The sequence below is a fragment of the Strix aluco genome, chromosome 8, assembly GCF_031877795.1.
Source record: "Strix aluco isolate bStrAlu1 chromosome 8, bStrAlu1.hap1, whole genome shotgun sequence".
Taxonomy (NCBI): domain Eukaryota; kingdom Metazoa; phylum Chordata; class Aves; order Strigiformes; family Strigidae; genus Strix; species Strix aluco.
Genome location: NC_133938.1, coordinates 11,173,906 through 11,199,556, shown reverse-complemented (window position 1 = coordinate 11,199,556; position 25,651 = coordinate 11,173,906). Strand labels below are relative to the sequence as shown.

General features: G+C 41.4%; 1 protein-coding gene across 3 annotated transcripts; it reads left to right on the top strand.

Moving 5' to 3' along the window:
* The first annotated feature begins 611 nt into the window (after positions 1-611).
* AKR1A1 (aldo-keto reductase family 1 member A1) lies at positions 612-25,157 on the top strand. 3 transcript variants are annotated; one of them, XM_074832153.1, is made up of 9 exons: positions 612-749; positions 4,526-4,621; positions 11,351-11,470; positions 13,171-13,322; positions 16,029-16,224; positions 16,819-17,018; positions 18,062-18,134; positions 19,541-19,627; positions 23,293-25,157. In XM_074832153.1, the coding sequence occupies exons 2-9, from the start codon at positions 4,532-4,534 to the stop codon at positions 23,356-23,358; spliced, it is 984 nt and encodes a 327-aa protein (XP_074688254.1). In that variant the 5' UTR covers positions 612-749; positions 4,526-4,531; the 3' UTR covers positions 23,359-25,157. The 3 variants fall into 3 exon arrangements, with proteins under 3 accessions (XP_074688254.1, XP_074688253.1, XP_074688252.1); XM_074832152.1 differs by lacking the exon at positions 612-749 and adding an exon at positions 2,275-2,452; XM_074832151.1 differs by lacking the exon at positions 612-749 and adding an exon at positions 3,160-3,177.
* The last annotated feature ends 494 nt before the right edge of the window (positions 25,158-25,651 follow it).

Sequence of the window (25,651 nt, the reverse complement as noted above, 5' to 3'; positions counted from 1 at the left end):
AACCTGGGGATAGTCTCTCAGTTACAGGCCAAAGTCTGCTCCTGTTAGAGGCTGTATCCTTGACTACAAGAGCAAGATTGTACCTACCCAGAAGTAATCACTGTTAAAATCAGTCTGCTGTAATCTTACTTTCAATCTTGCACAAATAAGGAAACGCATTCTTGTGTACCTGCAGAGAGGAGCCCGACTCCTCTTAGGAAGTTCCATTTCTTTATGCACCTTTTAGCACAAAAGCTGAAGCAAAGCGAGTGTGACTGGTTTTAGACCTCCCCTGGATTCCTATTATTTCGGGCTGCAGTTAAAACTGGAGAAATTCTGCCTTCCTACCAGTAAAAACAGCCTCAAGGCAAATAGCAGACAGAGCTTTTTCTGTAATTGCGTGCCCTCTGTGCAGCCTTTCTCTGTTAGGTTTGCAGGGGTAGTTTCCCTCGCTGTGGTGCGCTCCAGCAGATTTGTCCTCTAAGCGCTGGCTGGGAACGGGAGAGCCCGGGCTGCCCTCCGCCGCGGGGACGGGCCTAAGGACCCGGGATTTGTTTTTTTTTTTTTTTAAATTTTGATTTTATCTTATTTATCTTCTCTTGTTTTCCCCGGCAGACAGTACCTCGCGCTCTTCCGCGGGCGGCGCACGGAGGCGGCAGTGGGCTGTGCCACGCCGCGCGCGTTCCGCGGGGGCCGGTCCCGCCGGCGGCAGCTCCCGCCCGGAAGCGGAAGGAGGCGGAGGCGGGCGGTGGGCGCTCGGCGGCGTGCGGGTGAGTGCGGCCGTGGGCTGCGGGAGGCGGCCCGTCGCCTCCCGTCGCCTCCCGCCGCGGGACTGGCCGCCCCGATAAGGGGGAGGTGGGCGCGACGCCGCGCCGGGGCGGGTTTGGCGCCTCCGGAGGGTTTGGCCCGTTTGTGGGGCAAGAGCGATTCCGTATTTTCCATATGTTCCTATCTGCAAACCATACATAGTAATTTAGTGCAGGTTTAGGTGTATTTGACTGGTGGAAGGCTTCTTGCTTCGCATTAGAAGCGAGTCGTAGCTGTGGGCTCATGCATAGCTGTAGTTTACACCTCTCCGACGGTTAATGCACCCTCCTAGCCAGGCTGCTTACATTGCCTTTGCATTGCTCTGAGCGTTACTCTCTTTTGCAAATGTGGCAGTCGGAGAGGTGAGTATTGTTAAGCCAAAACCACATCTTACTTGTCCAGAATTAGCGTCTATATTTTTGTCTTTGCCCATCTAAAAAGAGGCTTCCAGGTTTTTAATGAACTAAATAATCATGGCTAGCAGACACTCAAGTTCTCTTGCATCCCCTTATTACAGGAGGAATCTGAGTGGAAAGTATTAATTAGTGTGTTTTCTTCCAGTGTTTCTAATTCTGGCATGTTTCCATTCTTCCAGAGGCTGTAGTTCTGCTCTCTTTGTAATGTTAATATACAACAGTGTTACATGAAGCAAGATGGTTCTTAGAAAATGTGCTGATGCTAGTTATTGATTAAATGTGTACCTTGTCTTCTGGGCTGAAGTGTTGCATCTAAGATGGTTGTGTAACATGCTTGTGTAAAGCATATGATTGTGGCATATTCGTGTTACAGGGCAGTGTGAATTAAAAGGCTGTAAGTCTTTAGTTGTATTGTGTGGTGTAAGAAGATACCTTTACTTAGGCAACTAAATTCACATAAAAATCACCTACTTGCATGTTGCTGACTATGAAATTGCTATGCAGGTTCAGAATAGAAGAGAATACTCCTTGTCATTGTCATTCTTCCTCCTCTGACTCCCTACCCCAAAAAATAGATGTATACCCACAGTTTGGTTCACTGATGGTTGCCTAAGCACTAACATCTGGACTTAATACATCTCGGTGCAAGTTCAGAGCCGTTAGTCTGTGTTTAACTGCTGTTTTGCACCAGGAGGTGCTGGTCTGTTGCAGTCCTGATAAGAAGGGGACTCAGACTCTGAAGTATCATCTCGAATGGGACTTGTCAGAGCTAACCCTATAAAGAAAGAGGGTGGTGTTGATAATCTCACATCTCTTCAGGTGCTGGGAGCCCCAAGCTGTGGAGCATTGAACAGACCTCCTCCGATTCACACGCAGCATGTTGGGCAGACCCTGTCCATCGAAAGGGTTACCCTGTTTCAGTCACTTGAGCTATTAGGGATTTTCTTACAAGAAAACAACTCTATTCATCATTTCTACTGTCAAAGGATGCTCGCATGAGAACTTCCTGCTTTTTTAGGTAAAGGCAAGGACACATAGGGTGGCATAATCGCAGGTACCAAGTGGGAGCTGCCTGCAGACCCCCTGGTAACAATTAGCTGCTGAGCTTATCCTTCAGCCATGGGTTGTGTGTCCCACAGCTCAGGCCCGAGGGCTGTGCTGTACATGAAGCACAGCACAAGACAAGCCTGGACCTACTCGGGTTGACTGTTACATGGATCACCAGCTCCTCGGTGTGCAATGGCCTTCAGGTCAGGGTCGCTCCGACTACACTGTTATGTGTCTCTAAAACAAGTGTGCTCTTTGGTGTCTGCTGTAAATCTACAAAAATACAGCTTGATCAGCTAAGCAAGAAATTGAAAATACAAACTTTCTGTGTGAACACGTCCATCAGCTCTGACTTAATTATCTGAGGAAAATTATAACAACATGGAGTAGGCAGAGCTATTTTGTGATGGTATGCCGTGTGAATGCTCTGCTTTGAAAACATCCATTCCTCCTACATAGTCAGCCATTCAAACAACATTGCATGCTTCCACTCTTGGTTTTGTTAAAAACAAATAACATTAATGAGTTTGGACACAGCTGAGCTTGGGAAGTAACTTCCTCAGCTTCTGCTGAAATCAGCTAGCCAGCTTTGGAGCTCATCCTGAATGTGGTTTCTTTTTAACAGTTTGACCAGAAATGTAGATTGAGGATGTTGGGACACACTGTAAAACCTTCCTTTTTGATAAAAAGCTTTACTGCTTTGAGCAGATTGCTGTTTGCAGCAGCTATAAAGCCAGCAACAGGTAATGGAGGATCCTGCTGGACCTTTGTTCTGTTGAATTTCACAAGGAAAATGCTTGGATATCACAGTGCTAATCATGAGAGAGAAGCCCAGGCTCAAAGTGCCAACTGACTTTGCATAATCTTTTTTCATTCTCCCTTTGGTAACAGAAGAACGCTACTCCTCTGTGAATTTGTGCTAAATCAGGTGTGTGATACTTTCTATAATAGCAATGCTGGCTATTGCATTCTGTTTGTGCTTGAAATGCATCTTATGGAAGAGTTGTGCTCTTCATCTCGAATTTCCATCAGAGCCCACATGCAGATTTTGGCAGTATGGGAGCAAGGAATCTTTCAGCTCTTTAAAAAGATAGCGTCCCTTTCTGAATGAGCAGGAAGACAAAGTTATTTTGGGATTCAAAACACATAAATATGTAAGGGCCTACTGCATTTTAGCTCACTTTACACAGCTATTTCTAGATCTATGTCAGAAAGATTAAAGAAAAATAAAAATTTATATATGCAGCAGTTTTATGTATTCTGTGCACTGAGGTGTTATTTCCTAGTGTCCACCTTTGAAAGTGCCTCCATTTTGTCCTGTTTGCTAGTCCTGACTTCATGTCAGAGGGGGGTTTTTTAGTGTTTAAAAAAAAAAGTAGTCTTCTCATTTGGTAGCATTTGCCTGTTGCAGGTATATAACAATTCATAAACAATTACGCTTGTTGCAGATGTTTCTGGTTTTCTTCGCAATACCAGGTGGCCTTCATAATGAGCTGTAGTTCATCTCGAAGTTGGTGAAAATTGGGATTCAAGGGTGACAAAGCGCATATCTGGCATAAAAAGATGGGACTGATCCTCCAGCAGTGATGCTCTTTGGAGCATTTTTTTAATTTTATTTGTTGTTTTTCTGGGCTATGCCTTCATAAATGCCTTTAGTGCCTTTACCATTCACTTCTAATCAAAACTCTGCCTGTCTCAGGTCTTCAAACCTTAACCTGCACCAGCTGACAAGATGTTTTTATCCTGACAAAATGGTTATTCTGACAAAATGTGTTTATCCCCAACTGCAGTGGTAATTAGAGCTTGGTTCCTGAGCCAGCTGGTAGTGAATTGGTAAAAGAGAAAGACTTTGTGCAGAAGTCCTATGGAATTACTGTATACTAAGGACAGACAAACATCTCTTGCTCCCTTCTGCCTCCTCCATGCTTGCTGCTGATTTTTTTTTTAAAAAAATCATGTTTTCACCTGAGCTTCTCTATTAGTTGTATGCTATTGCAGAATGCTTCCTTTTGTACTTCTCAACTCTGAGAAATCTTAAAACTTGTGCATTGTAAAGGAGAAAAGAGAATAAGAAGAAAGAGGAGAAAAAGGGGTCCTTTTCTAGTCTCTCCAGGGTAGCTATTAATCTCTTTTATATCAGTAAAAACTGTAAAGAGCCTGCTTCATCTTTATTCTAGCATCATGAGAACCTCTATGATTTTATTTATTTTTGCATGGAGAAGGTAAATTGTTGCAACTTACTGAATTGCTGCAAAACTCGGTTTGTTCTTCTTTAGGCAAAAATGTCTGCAGCATGTGACTTCGTTGCACTTCACACAGGGCAGAAGATGCCTCTCGTAGGACTGGGAACTTGGAAAAGTGATCGTGGCCAAGTAAGTAGAGAACAATATAATATTGTGCTCTCAACTAGTATTTGTGTTTTGAGCACCTTTTTTGAAGATCCCAGATGTGAGGCCTGGATCCTTTGCTTGAATGGTTTTAGTCTTGGGTCCACTGAAGTTAGTGCAATGTGTGTATGTATTTGCATGACTAAGGCCTTAAGGCACAAAAGAAGCAGCAGAAGATCCCTTAAGACTTAACCCAGGCCTCAGGCGGTGGTGCTCTGGGAGGTGAATCCAGAAAGAGACCAATGAGTGGGGTGAGACACAGAAAATGCTGTAGCCATGGTATGGTGCCTGACTCTTCCACTGGTAAATCCTCAGACTGCCAGTTTGACCAGACATCCCTCTGGCTTGGGCTGATGCCTCATGAAAGCATTATTTTGGGAGGCAAGAACTCAAGTTGTTCCTGTCCTAAGTCCTATTCCAGCGGTCAGCCCATGTTTAGCAGAAAAAGAGCTTGCTTAGGTCATCCTGATTTTAGGCTAAGAAGACTAATGTGTCGTTAGGCATTCACTCTGCTTCTAAATGCAATGAATTGGCAAACACCACTCTTGGAAACAATTCTGTGTTACTACAAACTAACTGTCTGTGGGAATGTTGGTGTGCTATGGGCTGTGCCTACTATTGTAATACTTCCCCTTGTCTGTCTTTTCCTTTCTGTTTCATTTACCTAAAAAGATACATTTCTGGGAGGGCAGAGATTGCTTTTCACAGCAAGTATGTGCAATGCCCAGCAGGTGTGTCCTCTTGCTTGGTGGAATTCTTGGTATTGTTTTAATGCCTTTTGGATTCTATGTACCATTGTATGTCTGTGCAGTAAATGCTGCTACTCTTGAGTTAGCTTCTTGATGTTTTTTTGAGTACACTGGATGACATTTTACTCATGACTGAGAGAGAAAGTTAGAACCCTTCTCAGGATGACCCATTGTGCTATTCTCTCATGCCAGCTAGAGGAAATGGTGGGAAAAAAAGCTATAAAAATTATATCTATTCAGAGCCATTTTATTGTTGGACTTCCTGTCCAAACAACTGTCAGGACAGTTGATCTGTTGGGAATAGAAACTGTGCTAATGTGGAAGCTGAGTTGGTGTGAGAGCTCAGTCAACCTCTTAAATGATGACAAGGATGAATGTTCAGCTCTGTCACTTAAAACATCAACTGACAGCTGAATTAAGTTTATTAACATGCAGGAACTTAATGGATTAATTTCTGTGCACTCAAAGCAGTTAAATGTGCATTGTCTAAAACAAATGCCTGAAACTAAACAAACATAATATGAATGCATTGTTTATTTTGTGCACTAATGGTTCTGAGGAAAGTGCAGTCTTATAAAAGAACTGGGAAATATCCTGCTTGTGCATAATTTAAACCTAATTCAGATGGATTTTGCCATAGTAAGCAGTACTTCTAGCAGCTGAACCCAACACGGGATGCAGCTAGCTTCTCTGGGGTCCCATGGAAGTCATTGGGAGTCACTTTTTAAAAATATCTACTATCTTCAAAGACTTATTCTTAGAATGTACTGAAGGCAAAATCTAGAAAGTGCAGTGAAAATGGCTAGAGTTACAGAAGTTGCTGCTATTCCTATGGAATAAATAAATTCCTGTTTATCACTCTTGAAAGTTCAGAAGCATAGCAGCAATTTGGCAGAGCATCCAAAAGATTTACCCTTAAAAGGACATGATGTAGTTCAGGGAGAATAATTGAATAATTGTAATTATGAATTGAAGACTAAGGGCTTAAAACATAGAGAAGCAGAAGAATTATCATTGATTATATTTAATCTAGCTGTTTCCTAAATAGAGGCTATTTATCAAAAGCACTTCTTTGCAAGGGCTGCATTAGAAGCAAGAGTGGAAGTGGATGGCTTTTAAATTATTTCAGGCAAATATTTTGGAGATCATAATTATTTTCCTTGCCAAGCTGCTTTTCAGTCTTGGCCTTACTCTCTTGAGTAACTTCTTTAGTATCACTGTTACCATTCCTGATCCTAAACAAGCCTTGACCTTGTAGCCAGATCTTAGCAGTCCACTACAAAGGCATCATTGCAGCCCTGGTCTCCTAGATGGTAAGAATGGGGAGAATTACTGAATCCAAACCCATGTTGGAAGACTATAGGATTTAGATCCTATAAAATAATAGTATGTTTTCCGTCTTACATGATCAAATGCTAGAAGAGAAATTTGTTTTATTATGTTACCATAGGAACAAGATGGAGGACTATTGAATGGAAGGGAACACAGTACAGAAGCTTATGAACTGGCAGCATGAATGAGTTCAAAGAGAAGTCCATTCAGACAGGAGCATCAAGAATATCAGTAGCATCTGTTTTTTAATATTGGAACTTGATTATCTGTAATCCTTTAATGCTTTGTTCTCTTCTTTCAGCTGGGCCAGGCTTTCAACCTGGAGGATTGATCCCCAACTGATGAACAGTCTAAACTGCTGTGGCAGAGGCTGGTTCTGTGGGGAAGAGAGACACAGGGCTTAGGGAAGTTGTATTTCTGTGTGAAACTTCAGGGAAGCCGAAGGGGAAATGTGTACCTCAGAAAACCCATCGGACTGGGTGTCTTGTGACAGGATTGCAGCTACGGAGGAGACTTTAGTTCTTGAAAGTTTGTTAGACAATATAGAGAATCCTGGTTACGTGCACAAAAATTCACTGCTGCTGGTATATATTAAGGGAATATATACCCTTCAGAACTCAACATCTGAAGGGTAGGAGGCAAAACCCTTTATTTTAGGGAACATCAGCTCTCGTAAGTGGACATTACTTATGTGGTGGTCTGAGTTCCTTTTCAGCAAATTTTAGTACAGATGTACAAACTGTGATACAGCAATACTTCTGGTCATATTGCATCTGAATATCATGTGGACAGATGATCTGGTTTTTTTCCTGTTTCCCGTCAGCAGATGTACTTGGACTGCTGAAATGTGACAACTTTGCAGGAAGCAGGGGAGGCTGTCAGAGCCTTTTCTTTCCAAGTATTATTGCTGGAACTGTTAGTGATAGCTTCTTCATAATGGCTTGGGGCTGTGCAGAAGAGACTCCCTAGTCGCTTGAACTCTGTGTTGCTTGGAAGTATAAAGATGGCTTGTTAGTTTGTCACCTTGTGATGGGCAAATTGAACTGGAAATCTAGTAATGGATATTATAATGAATTGGGACTTGCAGATTCTGTTTCTCAATCTGCCCCTGATAGTTAGCAATATTATGTTCCTCCCATCTTCAAAAATAAAAGAGGGTGGGTGGGAAGGCCACGTCCCTTGCTGGATATATAAATGGGACTGTAGTTCCAAGGACTTTGCTGTACAGTGAAGGAGAGTAAGGCTTCGGCTGCAATATTATATCTTGTTTGGGGCAAACCACTTCAAGAAAAGTATGTACCAGCTGACAAGACAGCATCAACAGTGATGCAAGGTTTGGGAAAGGTGAGTTGTGATGAAAGATGGAAGCACCTACAGTTACGTGGTCAAGAGAGATTTGAGAGAAGGCGTGCTGGCACTTTCCAGATGCACAAGAAGCCCTCACCAAGGTGAAGCTATGGATTTCATGTCTGTGAGGAACAGCATGTGGCATCAGGGCCATCTTGATTAGATGTCTAAAAGGCTTTGAACATAAAGATAGCTAAGCATTGGAATAGACTGCCTGTCACTTACAAGAAGGGTTTTGACAAATGTGTATAGGAGTGGTTTAGACTTAGTTGGTCATGCTGTAGGGCATGAGGATAGACTAGATGCTGTCTCAAGATCCTTTCCCACCTACTTTCTGTGGTTATATGATGCTAGGTTGGTGAGTCACACTTAAGCTACGTGACTCAACTTGCCTAATGTAAAATTAATTTACAGAATCACAGAATCATCTAGGTTGGAAAAGACCTTGAAGATCATCCAGTCCAACCATTAACCTCACACTGACTGTTCCCAACTACACCAGATCCCTAAGAGCTATGTCAGCCCGACTCTTCAACCCCTTCAGGGATGGGGACTCCACCACCTCCCTGGGCAGCCCATTCCAACGCCCAACAACCCGTTCTGGAAAGAAATACTTCCTAATACCCAGTCTAAACCTTGCTGGGCTCAACTTGAGGCCGTTACCTCTTGCCCTATTGCTTGTTACTTGGTTAAAGAGACTCATCCCCAGCTCTCTGCACCCTCCTTTCAGGGAGTTGTAGAGGGCGATGAGGTCTCCCCTCAGCCTCCTCTTCTCCAGACTAAACAACCCCAGTTCCCTCAGCCGCTCCTCGTACGACATGTGCTCCAGACCCTTCACCAGCTTCGTTGCCCTTCTTTGGACACGCTCGAGTAATTCAATGTCCTTTTTGTAGTGAGGGGCCCAAAACTGAACACAGTGATCGAGGTGCGGCCTCACCAGTGCCGAGTACAGTGGTAAGATCCCTTCCCTGTCCCTGCTGGCCACGCTATTTCTGATACAAGCCAGGATACCATTGGCCTTCTTGGCCACCTGGGCACACTGCTGGCTCCAGTTCAGCCAGCTGTCAATCAACACCCCCAGGTCCCTCTCTGACTGATAGGTCTCCAGCCACTCCTCCCCAAGCCTGTAGTAATTTAGTAATTGCTCCTTCCATAGTGGTATTGACAGGCTAAACTAAAGAATATACGTCAGTTTGAAGGATCCTGTGGCTATTGTAACTTTACAACACTGAATACCCAGAAGCATATGAATCTCCAACTGCTTCTGTTGTCTTTTTTTTTTTCTGCCCCTCAGGAAGTGCATGTTCCTGTCTAAACATAATCTCAGAAATACAAAACTTTCTGTTAAAAGGAAGTATTAATTTTAAATTTACATCTATCTGTTATTAGTTACCCCCCCCCCCCCCCGAAATGCTTTTTTTGCACATTTTCTCTGGATTGATTGCCTTTTGTGTGGAACAGGAACTCTCAGTTCACATTGGAATGCCTTAGTAGGCTGAGAGTAGTTTACACAAATACGGATTTTGCCCAAATCCAAAACTTAAATGAGTAGTCCCAGTTTTTCAGTGCTAGAAATTTATCAAAACATGCTGATACAGAAATATGGCCTCCTGTTTATTGCTTTGAAAAGACATATTTGGAGTGCCTTATCCTTATTTTTCTGAGAGGTGCCTACTTTCATTTTATGGCAAATTTTGTGCACGTTTGGATTAAAAAAAAATATTCTCCTGATAGAGGAATTGGGGGATTAATACAGACAAAGGACACAGCTGTTTTTCCTTTCCTTTCTGCCTCAGCTCCACAACTCTTTACCTTTTTGGAGGGTGGATATTGAGTCTTAAAAGCCTTTAATATGTCTCAAGTGTTTTCAGAATTGCCACGACATTGACTTTGTAGTGACCTTGTGAGGAATGTCTTTATCAAAGTGAAACAAGGACTGTAAATACCATCTTGCTAGAGAAAGGAAGAGCTTACTTCACTGCTGTAATAGAAGTGCTTTGTCATTCTGGCTAAGGGAAACTGGTCTACATTCCAGTTTTCCTTTCAAAATGCCAAAGAACACAGTCAGAATTTCCTGTGTCTGCCTTTACTGCGGTTCTTGACAAGAAAACCAAATTAAATCCACCAGTAGAAGAGAGATCTTTTTCACATTTGATTCCCCCTTCTCTTTCTGTAGCATCTAGAAGCAGGGCTGTATACATCTTTAATTGGTGTTAATAATTTTGTCAGCTTTAAAATTGAAAATGCGGGTAGTTTGATTAAGTTGAAAGAAATCAATATCTCTGTAGCCTTTGTGGACATATTTTTTTCTAATCTCTTGACAAGAGAGACATAATCTCTATAAATACATTAGGGCCCTATTGCATCAAGCCTTATACACAGAGTAATTTACTATCTCCCACAGTCTCAAGAGACAAGTCAGTGAAGAGCAATGTATAGAAATCCCTGAACAGATAAGATATACTCTTACTGTAGCACTTCAGATGGATAGATGTAAAAGAGAACGTGTGCTTATTGTTCACTGGAAGTTAAATGAAATAGATTTTACTTAATGCTCGTCAACCTGACAGGAGATAATGATGACACTGAAATCTGTAGTAATTCTTTGTTCCTGCAACGGACGTGTTGCTGTTGACAACACCTTCATTGCCAGCAATGTGGAAGGCAAAATGCAAAGTTGCAAGCACCATCAAGAGATCCCCTACAGGCCATGGGTTAATATTCAGCAATATAGTGACTTCCATTTTTGTGCAGTCGGCGAGAATGAGACATGAAGGGAAAATATGCCATAAAATACCATGATCTTAGAAATTAAGTGTTAGCAGCTGAACCAAATCCAAACTCTGGCAATTTTTTTTCCTTTACTGGGAGAGAGGAGGTATCTTCCAGGCTTGACTGACATTGATTGATTGATTGGTCTGCTGGTTCCAGAAGTTTGTCTTCCTAAGGCATGATTTATTTGAAAACTGCTTCTTAAAGCACGTTTTATATTTAAGTGTGACAACTCTAGTTAAGAATGAATCCCTATTCTATCTTGATGAGTTCTTGCATGCTTGGCCTGTGTGCATGGTCTGTTTTCTTGTAACTCTTGGAGCATCTGCTAGCAATTATCTTTCCCTCCTAAAGGCTGTGCCACAGAGGACCATATCCTACTCTGTTTGAATCTCATGACCTTATGTAGACCTGTGCTTTGGGGGTGTTCCTCACTAAGGCCTTAACATTTTGTTTCTTCCAGTCGTGTGTCCCTTTTCACTGATTGCTTTGGATAATCTGTTTCTGATTACAGGTGAAAGAAGCAGTGAAATATGCCCTAAGTGTGGGTTATTACCACATTGATTGCGCAGCAGCTTACAGCAATGAAGCGGAGGTCGGTGAGGCTTTCCAGGAATGCCTTGGGTCCAACAAGGTAAAAACACAGGAACTACCATGCTGACTGTATGTTGTATCAAAACCTACAACTGTGACCTGAAAGTAGACTGTAAAGTTAACATTTGTGGCTTTTCCTTCTGGTCTATCCCAGCTGTTCATTATTAATCAGGAGCAGGCATGGAAGAGGGCTTTCTCTCCTCTATAACTGTCCTGGCTGTTAGGAGGAGAAAAGATTGTCAGGAATACTTGCATGGAAACTACAGAAAATGCCTTTTTTTACATTTCCCTGTCCCCCTCCCTGCAAACTATCCCAGTTTGGTTGCTCAAAAAATTGGAGGTTCCCAGAATCACTCGTTAAAATGGAAAATATTTGCTGTGATTTTTATGAAAAGTTACTCTAGTTTGCTGGTTTAGAGTAGCATGCAGTGGTGGTAGCATTCGGTGACTGTGGGTTTTTTGGTTATAGATCAAATATGAGTGAGTAAATAAGTACTTTTTTTTTAAAAAAAAAAAAACTGATTGCCTGTGAAGGTTTGGTAACTGGGACTCTAGGGCCTGCAGTGAGAGGCTATTTAGCCCATAGCCTAAATATCAAGTAATTTGACAGGCATTTCTATGAATGACCTGAGGTGGAATATTAAATTCATCCCCTTGCCCTTGTTGGCCTGAGGGCCCAGAAGGATTGCCTGTACAGCCTTGGAGCTCCTGGAAATAAAGTCCTTATGTTCCTGCTTTCCTGCTGCTCTTGCCTTGGCTTTAGGGCAATCTCTTTGTTATGTGATTAGCTTGAGAGAGCTGTTTTCAGTTTGCCCCAAGGATTCCTTCCTACTAGGTATGCTAATTAATCTAGGGAAGCATAGGACTCTCTTCTTCGGTTCCTATTAGCTAGCTAACTCAAAACTAGAATTTTTAAAACACCTTTCTCTTTGAATACAACAGTCATATGTGAAGCACACAAATAACTGAATGGCTGGAGGAGAGAAACTAAGCAATTAATCATTCCAGCTTCTATAAAGTATAGACATGAGTGAAACTTGCTCCTACGTAAGTCAGTAAGAAATGCCCTCTGATGGTGTTCTGTGCTTCAGCCTGCCAAACGTGATCTCCCTCTTGTGTTTTATACTTTTTAGTTAACCAGCTTTCCATTTGTTTCATTTCTGCGTCTTACCCTTCCGATACAGGGTACAGGGTGCTCAATTCTTAGTGTGTTCCTCATAGAACCTAGAAACTCAAGTGAGGAGGTTTAGGAAAACTTCTGTTTATTTTCCCACATTCTTTCCATGAGAAGCATTCTTTGTTTATAACATGTGATGAGTATAAACTAGCTGGTTGTGCCTAGATTATGTGAATTGTTAAATAGAAATTACAAAATTTACATATGAACAAACTGAGTAATCTTTCTTTTGGTCACATCACACTTAGCAGTGGCTTTAAGCCTTGAATTAGAAAGTTTGGAGAAGAGTGTGGGTGTGTGTGGAGGGGATTGTTTTGTTTTTCAAAACTTCTAATAAATTGCTAAGTATTTGGTATACTTTAGGACTTGTAAGTGTGTATTTCTCTTGCTCTTCTCCATCCAGTATATTTTTGAAAGGTTTAGCTTGCAGGTTGCATGTGTTACCTTTTTTTTTTTTTTAAGAACTTAAATTGTTCTATTAGTTTCAGAGCTAGTTGGGGAATTGTTACAATTCCCTTTCTGAACTTCTTCCAGTAAATTATGCTCTCCTCCCTTTCTTCAAGGTTATTAAAAGGGAGGACCTGTTTGTAACATCAAAGCTCTGGAATACCAAGCACCACCCAGAAGACGTAGAGCCAGCGCTAAGGAAAACACTTGGAGATTTGAAACTGGATTACCTGGACCTGTACCTCATGCACTGGCCTCATGCCTTTGAGTAAGTTTTACCTGGAAAGGGCACAGAAAGCAGAAACCCCAGTTTTACATAAGTGGCTGGTGTTATGTCCTGAGGAGCTTCTTTCTGGGCTGTGAATTTCCTCCTGTGTATACTGCCTGCAAGATGTTTTTCAGTGTGAGTAATAGTATAGAGCTACGAACTGTCATATAGACACTCTTTTCTACCCATAACCTGTACACTTACTCATATTTGGTCCATTCACAGAAACAATTGTTCAAATTTCATTCTTCTTTGAATTACAGTTGGGCGAGAATTTGTTTACTGTTAGATTTGTAGCATGTCTGTAAACATACTGTAGAGGAGACAAAATTTCTGGTTTTGTGTAACAGTATTGTAAATAGAAGAGAGACAGTTGTTCTCATTATTTAGGAATGATGAGGCTGGAAAATGTGCGTTAAGTCTTCATTTAAAATCTTTACGCAATTACCTAAATTTTGTAATAGTGGGAACAACTAGGTAATGAAATTAGGATCACTAAACTTCTGACAGTTTGGCATGGGTACCAGAGTTAGGTAACTGAAAGTAGTCTAACTGGGAAAAAGTAGTAAAGCTTTATGGGACAGGTTTCTATACTGAAGCTTGCCATCTTACACTAGCTGAAAATTTGGCTTGTTGTGAGGTAAAATCTTTGTCGAGTTTAAAATATATTAGAAGTTTAAAAGAGTCTAGTGTCTTTGTCTAGGCATTGGGGAAGTGTGACAGCTATTCTCGGTTCTGCTGTTGACTTACATGGTAACCTTGAGGAAATCCTGTCACTGCTTTGTGCCTTAGTTTTACTTATCTGTAAAATGGGAATTAAGTGCTTTGTAAAGATAACAGCACTTTTCACTAATAGTTATTAACTCTACTGGAGTGGCCAAGCACATGCGGTATCATGGTGGTGTCTGTATGAGGAGGGAATGAAAGTCACTTCTTATGACACTTTAATTCTACGATCTGAGTAAATATGAGATGAGAAAGTTCTCCAGTTAAACGCTAAATGCACGTACCCTACAACCCCATCAGAAGCAGAATTGCTTGCTTTATTTTCTTGTAGATGTGGAAGCAGTTCCACCCCTCTACCCCTACAATTAGTAAAAAGGCAGGGGGGGAATAAATCTGAGCAGATGTTTGCATGGAGACTTCACTCAACAGGGGAAACCCTGTCAGCTTAAGGGGTTTCTGTCTGTTCTGCAAACTTGAGAACATTTTTTTCCCCTTCTAGTCATACAAACTGAGTTTTGCAAAGCATACAACACTAACGGTAATAGGAAGGACACTTAAAGTATAAATATATTCCTCAGCATAACAGAATGAGGAAGTGTTTTCAACTAGAGCTGATTTGGAGGAAGAACTTTTAAAAATTCCCCCTATTGTGAAACAGGTTTGTTTTCCAGTTGATTGAAAAAAACCCATTAAACATTGCTTTGATATTAACACATAACACAAATAATGATGTATATTTAGATATTACTAATATTTAAATGGGCTTGATGATGTGGAAACTTGACAAAACTGATGTTCTAATAAAGCAGTTTTATGTTTTCTCATGGGGAACTATTCACTCTACAGTTTTGCATTAGCTCTACTTCAACTTTTAATGCATGGTTAACTATAATACCTACTGTATTGGGAAGCTAAGCAAAAGACTTATTTACACAGAAATTAAAATGGACTTCTGGATGAAAATCACTGTGCCTTTAGGTCTTGGAAATTAATCTCTCAATATATTTACTCTTGACATATGAGGCTGCTTTGCTGAGTTGGGAGCTCAGGTTTTCAGACTTGTTTTTGGTTCCAGATCTATGAAGGACTTGAACAAGACCCATCTCCCCTTGTCCCCAGCTACTGCCATTTCTTGCACCATTCACTGCTTAGCTAGAGCTACAGTCTGAGATCTGAGCGAGCCGAGTCCTGCAGTGGTTCTGAAGCAGCACTCTTCCAGAGGGATTGCTGCCATCCCTTCAAGCATGTACTGCTCAGAGAGCAGTCACAGCCCTTTGGCTATGGTGGTGTCACCTGGCATAACCAGGTTCTTTGTGTTTCATTGGTTTTGTTTTTAATTTTACTTTTTAAATGTGTTGGTATGACTAACTGGAAACACACCCGACCTACGGTCAACATTGTCAGGTTTAACCAGGATAAACATGTACGTGCTAAGACCTCTGCGAGAATCTGCACTTGTATCGAGTGCTAACACTGCTACAGAATCCAGAGGGAGTGGGAAAGCCAGCAGACTTTGAATGCAGTCTCTCCTAGATAGCTCTTGAACCAAGATCCCTTTGGTAGCAGCTCCAAACAGACCATGAAGAGTTTTAGTCCTCCCTCAAAAACAAATTGAAAAACTGAAGTTGCCTTCTGAGTTGCTGCTCTCTGAATCAGCTGTTTTGCTGGGATCAAAGTGTGCAAAGAGCTGCTGCTGTGTATACGGTGGCTTATCAGTTCTGTGTAGTCACTACCATATAGGTAAGTAGTTTAAAGTACTGTATAACGAGTTTATGTAGGAAAGACTGTATGTGAAATGATTTCTTAGAGATTAAGTCAGCATAATGGAATTCAACAGACAAATTTGCTCAGTTTGTACTCTGCCCTCCAAACTACGTCTAAGCTTTTGCAAATACTTTGAGGAAAGTTTCTTTTAGTGAAGAACTCACGTAATATAAATAATGTGGTATATGTACTTATACTTTACGTTTGATGCTCTAGGCGAGGGGACAATCTCTTCCCAAAGAATCCTGATAACACAATGCGTTATGATTACACTGATTACAAGGATACCTGGAAGGCTATGGAGAAGCTGGTAGAAAAAGGTCTTGTAAAAGCCATTGGGCTGTCAAACTTCAACAGGCGTCAGATCGATGATGTGCTAAGTGTGGCTACTGTCAAACCAGCTGTGCTCCAGGTAAGATGAATTAAGGAGAGGATGAATACCTTTCCTGTGTGTCCATAGGAGTGAAGAATTTGCAAATGAATGCTACGTGTTTAGCAAAAGGGGTGCAGCTTCTGTTGTACAGGGAAGAATACAGCTGGCTCTGCTGGAGTAGGCACACAGAGGCAGTCTTTCCAGGCAAAGTAATTTGTTGGGGAGGAGGCCTCTATCCATATTCTGTGGCCTCTTATGCCTGCTTAATTAAACAGCTCTGTGGAAAAGTTCATCTTCCCTGTGAGGATCATTATACTCTATAAGACAGACTGTGAGGGAGTGACTTGAATCCCTTCTATAGAGAGCTTCCTTGCTTGTTGGATGATCTGTTTGGTACATGGAGAAAATCCAGCACTTGAAACTTAGACAATCTATTCTCCTTTTCCTGTAAACTTAGCTTAGCCTACCAGACACTTTCATTCTCTTTAACTTAAACCTTAACCTCATAAGGTTTTCCAGAATCTGTAATGACCTGTGATATGTTTGGTTCTACTGTGCTTTTGACTTCCTGTTTGTTTAGAGTTTTGTGTTGGTATCTGTTCTCTAGGCACTCATTGTGGGTCATTTTAATAGGTAGAATGCCATCCTTACCTAGCTCAGAACGAGCTGATAGCTCACTGCCAGAAACAAGGACTGGTTGTCACTGCCTACAGTCCCCTTGGTTCTCCAGATCGCACCTGGAAACACCCGGATGAGCCTGTGCTTCTAGAAGAACCTGGGATCAAAAAACTGGCAGAAAAATACAGCAAGTCACCTGCACAGATCATTCTCAGGTACAAAACAATTGTGAGAGAGGGTGGCATTTGGGACCTGGCCTTAAAGCAAAACATGCAAGCTAGAAGGAATCTACTTAAAGTAGATGTCTCCCCCCGACCCCGTCAGTGGGAGTTAAAATCAGAGTGCCAAAAGCAAACCCCATTTGGTGCTTGTCTTACAGAGTTGGTAGAGTTGGTCCTGGCTTAGGGCAGCTGGATGGACTAGATCTGAGTGGTCTATTCAGGGCCTGGATCCATGCCTGGGGCACTTCACTACCTTTTCCTCCAGGGAACAGCAGTAGGACAATTAAGGCAGCAGTGCACCACGTTTGAGTGCTGCCTACTGAATTTGCAGAGGGTCGGTTGCTTGAACCCTTGAGCTCTTGCTACTGCATTCAGATGGGCTCCCAGGAAGAGGGGCTGAGGAAGGGACCTTCCTTCTTCACACTGAAGAACCGTTTGCTGTTTTGTTTTTATATAGCAAAAGCCAGCTGCTGGATACTGGGAAACAAGATGATTGAGTGATATCCAGAATATGATCAGCACCTTGTAAAGTAAAACTGGATTTCTGTCCTCATTGTTTTTGTCTGGCTCTGTATCTATCAGTTATCACTAGTACAGTCTTGAGCAGCAGCAAATTACCCTGCCAGCTGAACATGTTCAAGACTTCGTACTCAAACCACTGGACAGGCACCTGAGGGATTTGGGTTTTCTTCTACTTTCTTGGTGGTTGTCATGTTAGAAGTTGCATAAAATGCTCAAGTACATTTTTTTTTTCCTGACTGTTTCTCGGGTTTCTAGCTTAAAGCACCTGAAACTTGCTTGCTTGTTCAAAGGCATGAACATCTTCCTCTCATTGATTAGTCCAGTGGCTACTGTTTTGCTTGAGCTTGGACATACTGGGTTCTAACACAATACAGTCAGCCCTCTTCTGAGTATTTTTATTTCACATAGAAGTGTAAGTGGCATCTCTGATGCCACAGAATATTATTCAACCAAAATCAATATTGCGGTTCTTGGGCTGCACGCACAGAAAATCTCTCTCCTCCTCCTCTTAACAGATGGCAAGTGCAGCGCAAAGTGGTTGTCATTCCCAAGAGTGTCACTCCTGCTCGCATTCAGCAGAATCTCCAGGTGAGTTTAAATGGAGGAAAGGAGTTTCAGCAATGGCCTTTCCTGTGAGTAATACACTGTCCTACTACTTGCAGAACAACAAGCTGAGGCACTTGGTTCGTACTTATTCATCAATGTATGCACATGCTTAGAAGGGAGGGTAAAGATTTTTAGAAAACAAACTTGATATGTTTTAAGCAACTAAGTGTGTGAGTGTGCATGTGCACAGTCTTGTTATCAAAAAGTAAAGAATGTACTTTGTAAAAGTTAAATATCTTTACTGAAATTTATCTGAAATACAAATTTCTTGAACAAGGGAGTCTCCTAATGATGTTCAGTGTTCTTATTTATGAATAGCAGTTGTTCTACCCTGCAAGTGAGGGCTGGTGACTATTTTTGCAGCAAACTGTCTTGTAATGATGCTGAAGGAATAGGATTAGTGTGATTCAATCACTCTGACTTCCAGTAATTTGGAGGGAAGTGTCTGAATCACTGTTTTTCAGCCCTTAATCATACAGATGGGCTGGTTATGTGTTTTAAGCTAAGACTTGTTTCTGTAAGTTACTTCTGCGAAACCGAGTTCTGCCATGTAGTATGCTGCTAGAAATGTCAAGAAACTCAGTACACTCTGCAGTTACTTGAGGTTTAGATCTACATGGGAACAGAATATTTGACTGAATAGGCAGCACGTACTTGGAGGAACAGTCACACTGCTTTTTGTCTTTGTGGAAGAGTTCTATGCAGTATTAGTGTAAGCTTAGAGTTGGCAAGTGTATGAACACCTCAGGCTTTAAGCCTTTGTTTTGGTGTTTGTTATACAATTAGTTTAATTGCAACTTCATATTTATAAACAGAAGACAAGCTAATGCTGTCTGTAGCCAAGATTTTTACAGATGCATAAATTCCGTTGATCAGAGTTGCATAGAAATCCCTCTGTTTGAGGCTCAGACTTAGCAAAGTTGCAGCTTCTGAAGGTGTTTGAAATATTACAGGTTGCATTACACTTAATTTACTTGGGTTTTAATATTAGGACCTTGCAACTCTAATATAGCACATAGGTTTTCTTTTTGAAATTACAAAAGAAATATGTAACTACAGCTTAATAAATTATTCCACTCTTGTGTGTGTGCATGTGTGTTTACCTCAGTTACAGCTGTGTTGTTGCACTGTCATCTGAAATTAAACACTGAAATAGTCAGCAATGTTTCAGATCACTGCTGCTGTTCCATTCTGTCCTGGGTTATTGAGAAGTGGAACCTTTTTGCCTTTTAAGTCAGCTCTATTGCTTGTTGATCTCTGGAGAAATTCACAGCACAAGGGGATGGTTGTGACTTACAAAGGAAACAAAACCAAGAGGCAAAACTCAATATCAAATAAATATGAAAAACTTGTGGTTCTTGAATAAAGCTTCTTGCTTTTGTTCTCAGGTGTTTGATTTCAGCCTCACAGAAGAGGAGATGAGCCACATTGGAAGCCTGAATAAAAACTGGCGCTACATTGTGCCAATGGTTACGGTAAATTTCTCGTGTTTCTATTAGTTTTCATTATGTGCCTGTCACCACAGCTTGGGCATTACTCGTAAGAACACTTCATCTTTTTAGGGTATCTAAGGTGAAAGAATTTTTCGAAAGCTGGGTACAAAAAAGGTAGCTTTTTGAAAACTTCTCTCCTCTGTTTTGGCCAGTGATGGCACTCTAGAGTTCTCATTACTGTCCATGGGCCTTGAAGCCAAAGTCCCATCTTATTTCAAATCTCACCAAACTCCTGCTGATTTGTTCTTATGTACAAGTGGGCTAAGGTCCATGCCATTCCTCCAGAAGTACTCCTTGTTCCAACTGTCCCTGTCTACTTTATACCATAAATCTCTAAGAACAGTGAAGACTCACGGTGTTGTTAGTTCTCCACATCCATTGTGGAAGTCACATGAGGGAATTTATCTGCTCCCCTCCACTGGATGTCCCCCCTTTGAGCACCTTCCTCCACTGTAACGAGTTCGGCTTAGGCTGTTGTATTTTTCTTCCCAAATCCATTATCCACAGCATCTTTTAGCATCAGTAGTTTACTCTGTCACATGAAACCTTACCTCATGTGCTATCAAATGCCAGTCTGTTCTTAGAGAAATCAGTCCCTTCAAAGTGCTGAAGTCCTCTTGGCCTTTCTTTTCTTATATTAAAGGACCTAACCTTGTTCCTTTCCACTCACTGCAAAAAAAAAAAAAAAAAAAAGTCAATGCCTTGTTGTCTCCTGTCTTTATAGTATTCCTCATTTCTTACTGTCCTGCTTTTGACTATACAACAGAGAGCTGTTGCCATTCTGTGGTGTGTCACCAGCCAACATATGGCAACTATGCTGTAATGAGTCTGAAGTGATTTATCCCTTCTCTTTCATACAGTACACTGCATAGATACAGTAGGTGTCTGCAAACTTGGAAGCTGTCAAGCCTACCTTTGCCTCTCCAGCAGTTTGTCTGCCTATAAATTACTCTTCAGTAGTCAGTGGCTACTGGCTATCGGATTACTTGGGGAAAGCTTTTCTCCAGGATTTATCATTGAGGTTTTTTTGATTACTTGAGAGCATATCAGTGACTAGTCCGAGTTAGAGAAGCTGTGAATGTGTGGTGAATGACTATCTTGTATCAAGGGTAGATATTTGTTACAGCTTTCACTGTTATCATGCTGGGGCTTTACAAGAGCTTCAAGGCCATGCTTTTAACTGTATAGTTGCTTCAGTATGCGTGCGTAAATATAAACCCCCATCCCTGCAACCAAAATTATCTTTGTTTATGGATCAGGAGTCTGTACACCAAACTGCAGGTTTAGCTGGTGATCTGTGTGAGTGTGGTAGTGACAAGCACACCTGCTGCTGACAGGTGTGTTTCAAGTGTTTTGCTATTCATGCTGCAAACAACGTTGTTTTGTTAATGAAACTGCAAAATACATTAGAAGATAGCCTGGCTTGGAGGAGCTGGGGATAATTCGTGTGCTTTTGTTACCCAGGAGACCTGATCAGATCACAGTGATTCACAAAGGTGAGATGAAATAGAGTTCAAAGTCTAGCTCATCCAAATAGAAAAAGAGTGAACGTGATGCAGCTGGGCTTCAAAGATATTGCCATGTCAGGTAACAAGACGGGAAGAAGCAAGATGAGAGAATTAAAACACGACTCTGTAGCTGAGATCTTTAGTGGAACCTTTTGTCTCCTGCCCATCCCTTCTGGGCTTATCAGAAAGAATTCTCGTCAACTGTGAATTGAAATTCCTCTCTAACCTTTCATGCCTATCTCCTCTGTAAATCTAACTTATAGTGTCTGGATTTCAAAGTGTGATATGGCAGTGATATCAGAGCTCCTGTCATAACTGACGAGACAGTTTTTCCTTGCTTTACTTCACTGATATATAACCACAAGTTCTTATAGTTGTGCCACTCTTCTCCACATTGTGTTTTGTTTAAAGCACGAGGAGAGGCTCTTACATTGCATGAGACAATTTAAGTTGCTTTATACTCTAACAGTTCATTGTCTGGATAGAGGTTGGAAATCACCTTGCACCAGCTTGAAATCTAAACTTTTAGAAACACATCATTGGCCAAGAAGTATACTTAAGTGAAACTTGAATGAGTAGCAGGCCAGAAGAGGAGGAGTGATTGATTGTGTTGTACATATGATGATCTGTCTATTTTTATCGTTCGCTACTGTTGACCTGCAGTCTGTTCACTGCTGATTTTAGCCCCCTCCTCTCAAATTCCTGGGGTAGGCTGGAATCAGCTATGTGAAACATTGCTTCTGGCAGTTGCTGTCTTGGCATGCTGCAAAGAAGAGTGCTTACCTGAAGAGCTGTTCTGTATACGAAATATGCAGGGGGAACAAACTGGGGGGGAAAAAAAGAGGAATATGAATTCTAGGAACATGAGGAAGTTGTTGCCTTTCAAATAGAATATGAGGAAACCTGAAGATACTGTGGTACTTCTGTCCACAGTTTTAAGGATTGCCTTCAGCTGACAGCTTCATTTCAGTTTTATTTTAATCTGAGCATCAGTCAAATGTTAAACCTTAACATCTTAGTTTTCTGCTCTGTAGTGCCCCCAAGTGACTAATTTTACACTTCAGTAGTCACTGTAAACAATTCATTACTAGGGATTCCAGTTGTTGCTTTGAAATGCAGGTTTTATACTGAAAGCCAACAGAAGGACTTGCTAGTGGATACTTGGTTTGAAAGTCCCTGTGATTATCTCTGCCCCGTAAGATTTTGAGTGACCTCTAACACCACATTTATATAAATGTGATTTTTATACATATGCATAAAAGTCAATTATTGCTCTAACATAACTTTTATTCAGTCATTAGTCACTTAGTATAAGTTTTAGCTGAATTATGCTAGTCTGTCACCCAGGGAGGTGTGTATCTCTTTGCCAATGTTGCACCTAAATTTCCGCAAATGTTACAGATGAGGAGCAAGGTTTTACCTTGGTTCCTTGAAGTCAGGGGTGTTACAATGGACTTGGTGCAACCAGAAGTGCAACTTGTGCATCTGAATGCTTAGAGGTGCAATGTAGGAATTGAGACTTCTGCATGGCCACGTCTGCTTTTGGGCCAGCCTGAGCTTCTGTTTCATTATCTGCGAATATCGGTTTCAGTATTCCTATGTTAGAGCTGAAGAAGCTGGTCTTCTGTGGAAATGTTCTGAAACAAAAAGTGCTCTGAAGGAGTTCAGTGACACTATTAATGCTTCAGTATATGACCCTGAACAAGTTACTCAGTGTGTTTCATCTTATCCATCTGCAAAATTGGCAGCCGAGCAACTCTCTATAATGGAAACATGGGCAAAAGCTCCGACTCCAGTAAAGTGTTTTGACGTGTGCATGTTACAACACTTACTCAATAACAGCTACAAGGCAAAAGGCTTTTAACTATTCTTAATCTAATTCTTCAAGCCTCAGCAGCTTGAAAGACCCTTGCTCTAGGCTACAGAAATCTCTTTTTTTAAATTAATTTTAGAATTTTTCTTTCAAGAAGTGCTAAGAGGACTCATGAGTAGAGGGAACAGCTCTTGTTTAAGCTGAAAGACATCCTCCCAGATGTTTGGGATATGAAGATTTAGAAATCTAAACCATGCAGGATTTGAAACTGGGAGTAAGAATGAATTTTTATCTTCCTGACTCAAGTCTGTCTCTTTACTTCACAGGTGGATGGAAAACTAGTAGCAAGAGATGCTGGACACCCCCATTACCCTTTCAATGACCCCTATTAACTACTAGAAAATAAGAGTAACATGCTCCTCTGCATGCCTTTCCACAAAATAATTGTTGCCACAATTTGTCAGAAAAACCTGTTCAAATAAAACCTTCCTTCCTGAGTAGGTTTACTTACAATGTATTCTAATTGACCTCCTTTCTGGAGATAGTGTAGCTTCCATGTCAAAGTTTGTGGATTTATAACAATGACTGCAAAGTTGCTCCTGGAAGCATCAAATCTTTTGGGGATTAGATAAAGAGTGGGGGAGTCTAAATCAAGTTCCAAGCATGTCATTATCAGGCTAGGGCAATACTTGGGGTTTACTGCCTGTGAGAGAGTTTTGAAAGCTTTAGTTATTACCATGAGGGGAGAAAAAAAAAAAGGGTGAAGGCATGAAAGCATTCTAAGACTAAGCAGCTGCTCAGCCATCAACTTTTTGCCTGTAGATTTGAGGAGAGTAAATGCATACCCTGGAGCAGGCCTTCAGGGCAGTTCTCTCTGCTTGTCGCATGGATAGGTTTCAGCTCTGACAATAGCGCTGATCGTTCTATCACAAAAGCCTCAAGAACTTTTTAGCAAGTCTTGTAGAAAAACATCCTGCTTTTCCCCTAAATTTGCCTAGTGTCTCTTTACCAAAGATTTCCAGTTTGAGTTCTGGAAGGTCACAAAATCAGTAAGAGCAGTGACCTGTCAGAGGGCCCTGTCCATTTTAATGTCACATTTTTGACTGCTGCCTCGTTGTACTTGGGAGAGCTGGTTCTGTCTCCTGTTCTACTGCTGACCCACTGGTAGCACTGGGCAAGTCACTTGCCTTTCCTGTGCCTCTGTTTTCCCACTTGCCATGTGTCTTTGTTACTCTCTGGCAGGGAATTTACTGAGTGCTGATACACTGCTGAGCAGGACTGGAACTCTTAACAACGGTTTTATTTTGTTTCAGTCTCTTAATTATCTGGCCATCTGAGTACAAAGGGCAGGAGGTGTTAGTACCTACCGGTGCTCCGATGGTGATACCTTCTGTGGCCTTAGAAATGTTAACACTTTGTTTTGGTTTTCTCTACCTATAAAATAGAAATAATGCTCATTTGCCTTTGTGCAGATGGAGTAGCAAGGCAGAGTTTCTAAAGGCCTCTCAGATTTAAAACAAAGGAACTCTTTCAGATCTGTTGATGCCATTCAGAGACAGTCATAGGCATGACTCCTCATTTGCTGCCAGATAAAGAAAGCTTAACTGACTGCAAGTGAAATAAAGAACACTCTTTTTTTTCCCCTAGCAATAACAAACATAGAATTAGAACAATAATCCTCTGTATTCAAATAGTTCAAAAATTAAAGAATTAAATTTTTTTAGCATTTAGAGTAGGCCTATAGTAAAACTATATATTAATCTCAAGCATAATGCCTCCTCAAGTATTTCCTGCCCTGGGCCTCACAGCATGCAGCCAAATGGGAACAAACCTGTTTATCGCTTTTTGTAATCATTATATAAAATTTAAAGAACTTCTGTTCCTCAGTAAAGTGTTTCCTAATTTCTGCTGAATTTACCTCAGTGGAGAAAGCCATTACAGCTCAGTTAGGATTCTTTACTAGACTGGATGTTTTCTTCTAAGGGAAATGAAATCCCTGTTGGCTTTTTATTATTCTAATCAAACACGGGTGACTTTGAATACGGTTCTTACTGCAGATCAGTAGGGAAGCAATTTTACTTTGAAGGTGCTATGTAGAATGTTAACAGCAGTCATCCTGCCAAGTGGCTTTTGTTGCATGTATTTCCACTTGCATGTTTGAATGTCTTAAATAAATACTGTACTCGGTGTATGACTCTGAGACTTTTTTCCCCTCTGTAACGTGAGGGCCCCAATTAACTTTTTCTTGTTACTTCTCTAATCAAAAGCAAGTGGGCAGAGAGAATTCCCAAGAAATGCAGATTAATTCTGTCTCTATTAAACCCACCGTTCCCAGCTCTGTTACTGCATGGAGTAACATAGCGCAGTTAAAGCTGGTGAACTTTTATCTTGAAATAATGCAGGGGGAAATGAGCCTCCAGGTCTCCACCAATGGCTTTGCTGCTGCTGTGCAAGTTTTGCGGAGGTCTCTGCTGTCAGAGCTGCAGCAGCCATGTCTGCCTTGTCTGCTGGGTTACACGTGCTGTGGGAAAAGCAAAGCATCTGCGTGGGCCCAGCCGGAGCCGCCTGACTGCTCACCTTGACTAGGCTGAGGTCGGAGGTGGCGAGACGATGCCAGGGCAAGGGTGCTGGTGCCTCCCCACGTGAAATACCAGCCCTTCACAGAGCGGGCTGGCGATAGAGCTG

Coding starts and splice junctions, on each gene's coding strand:
- AKR1A1 (XM_074832153.1), top strand. CDS start 4,532: ATGTCTGCAGCATGTGACTTCGTTGCACTTCACACAGGGCAGAAGATG. Junction 11,471..13,170: donor AATGCCTTGGGTCCAACAAG/GTAAAAACACAG, acceptor CCTTTCTTCAAG/GTTATTAAAAGGGAGGACCT. Junction 19,628..23,292: donor ACATTGTGCCAATGGTTACG/GTAAATTTCTCG, acceptor TTTACTTCACAG/GTGGATGGAAAACTAGTAGC.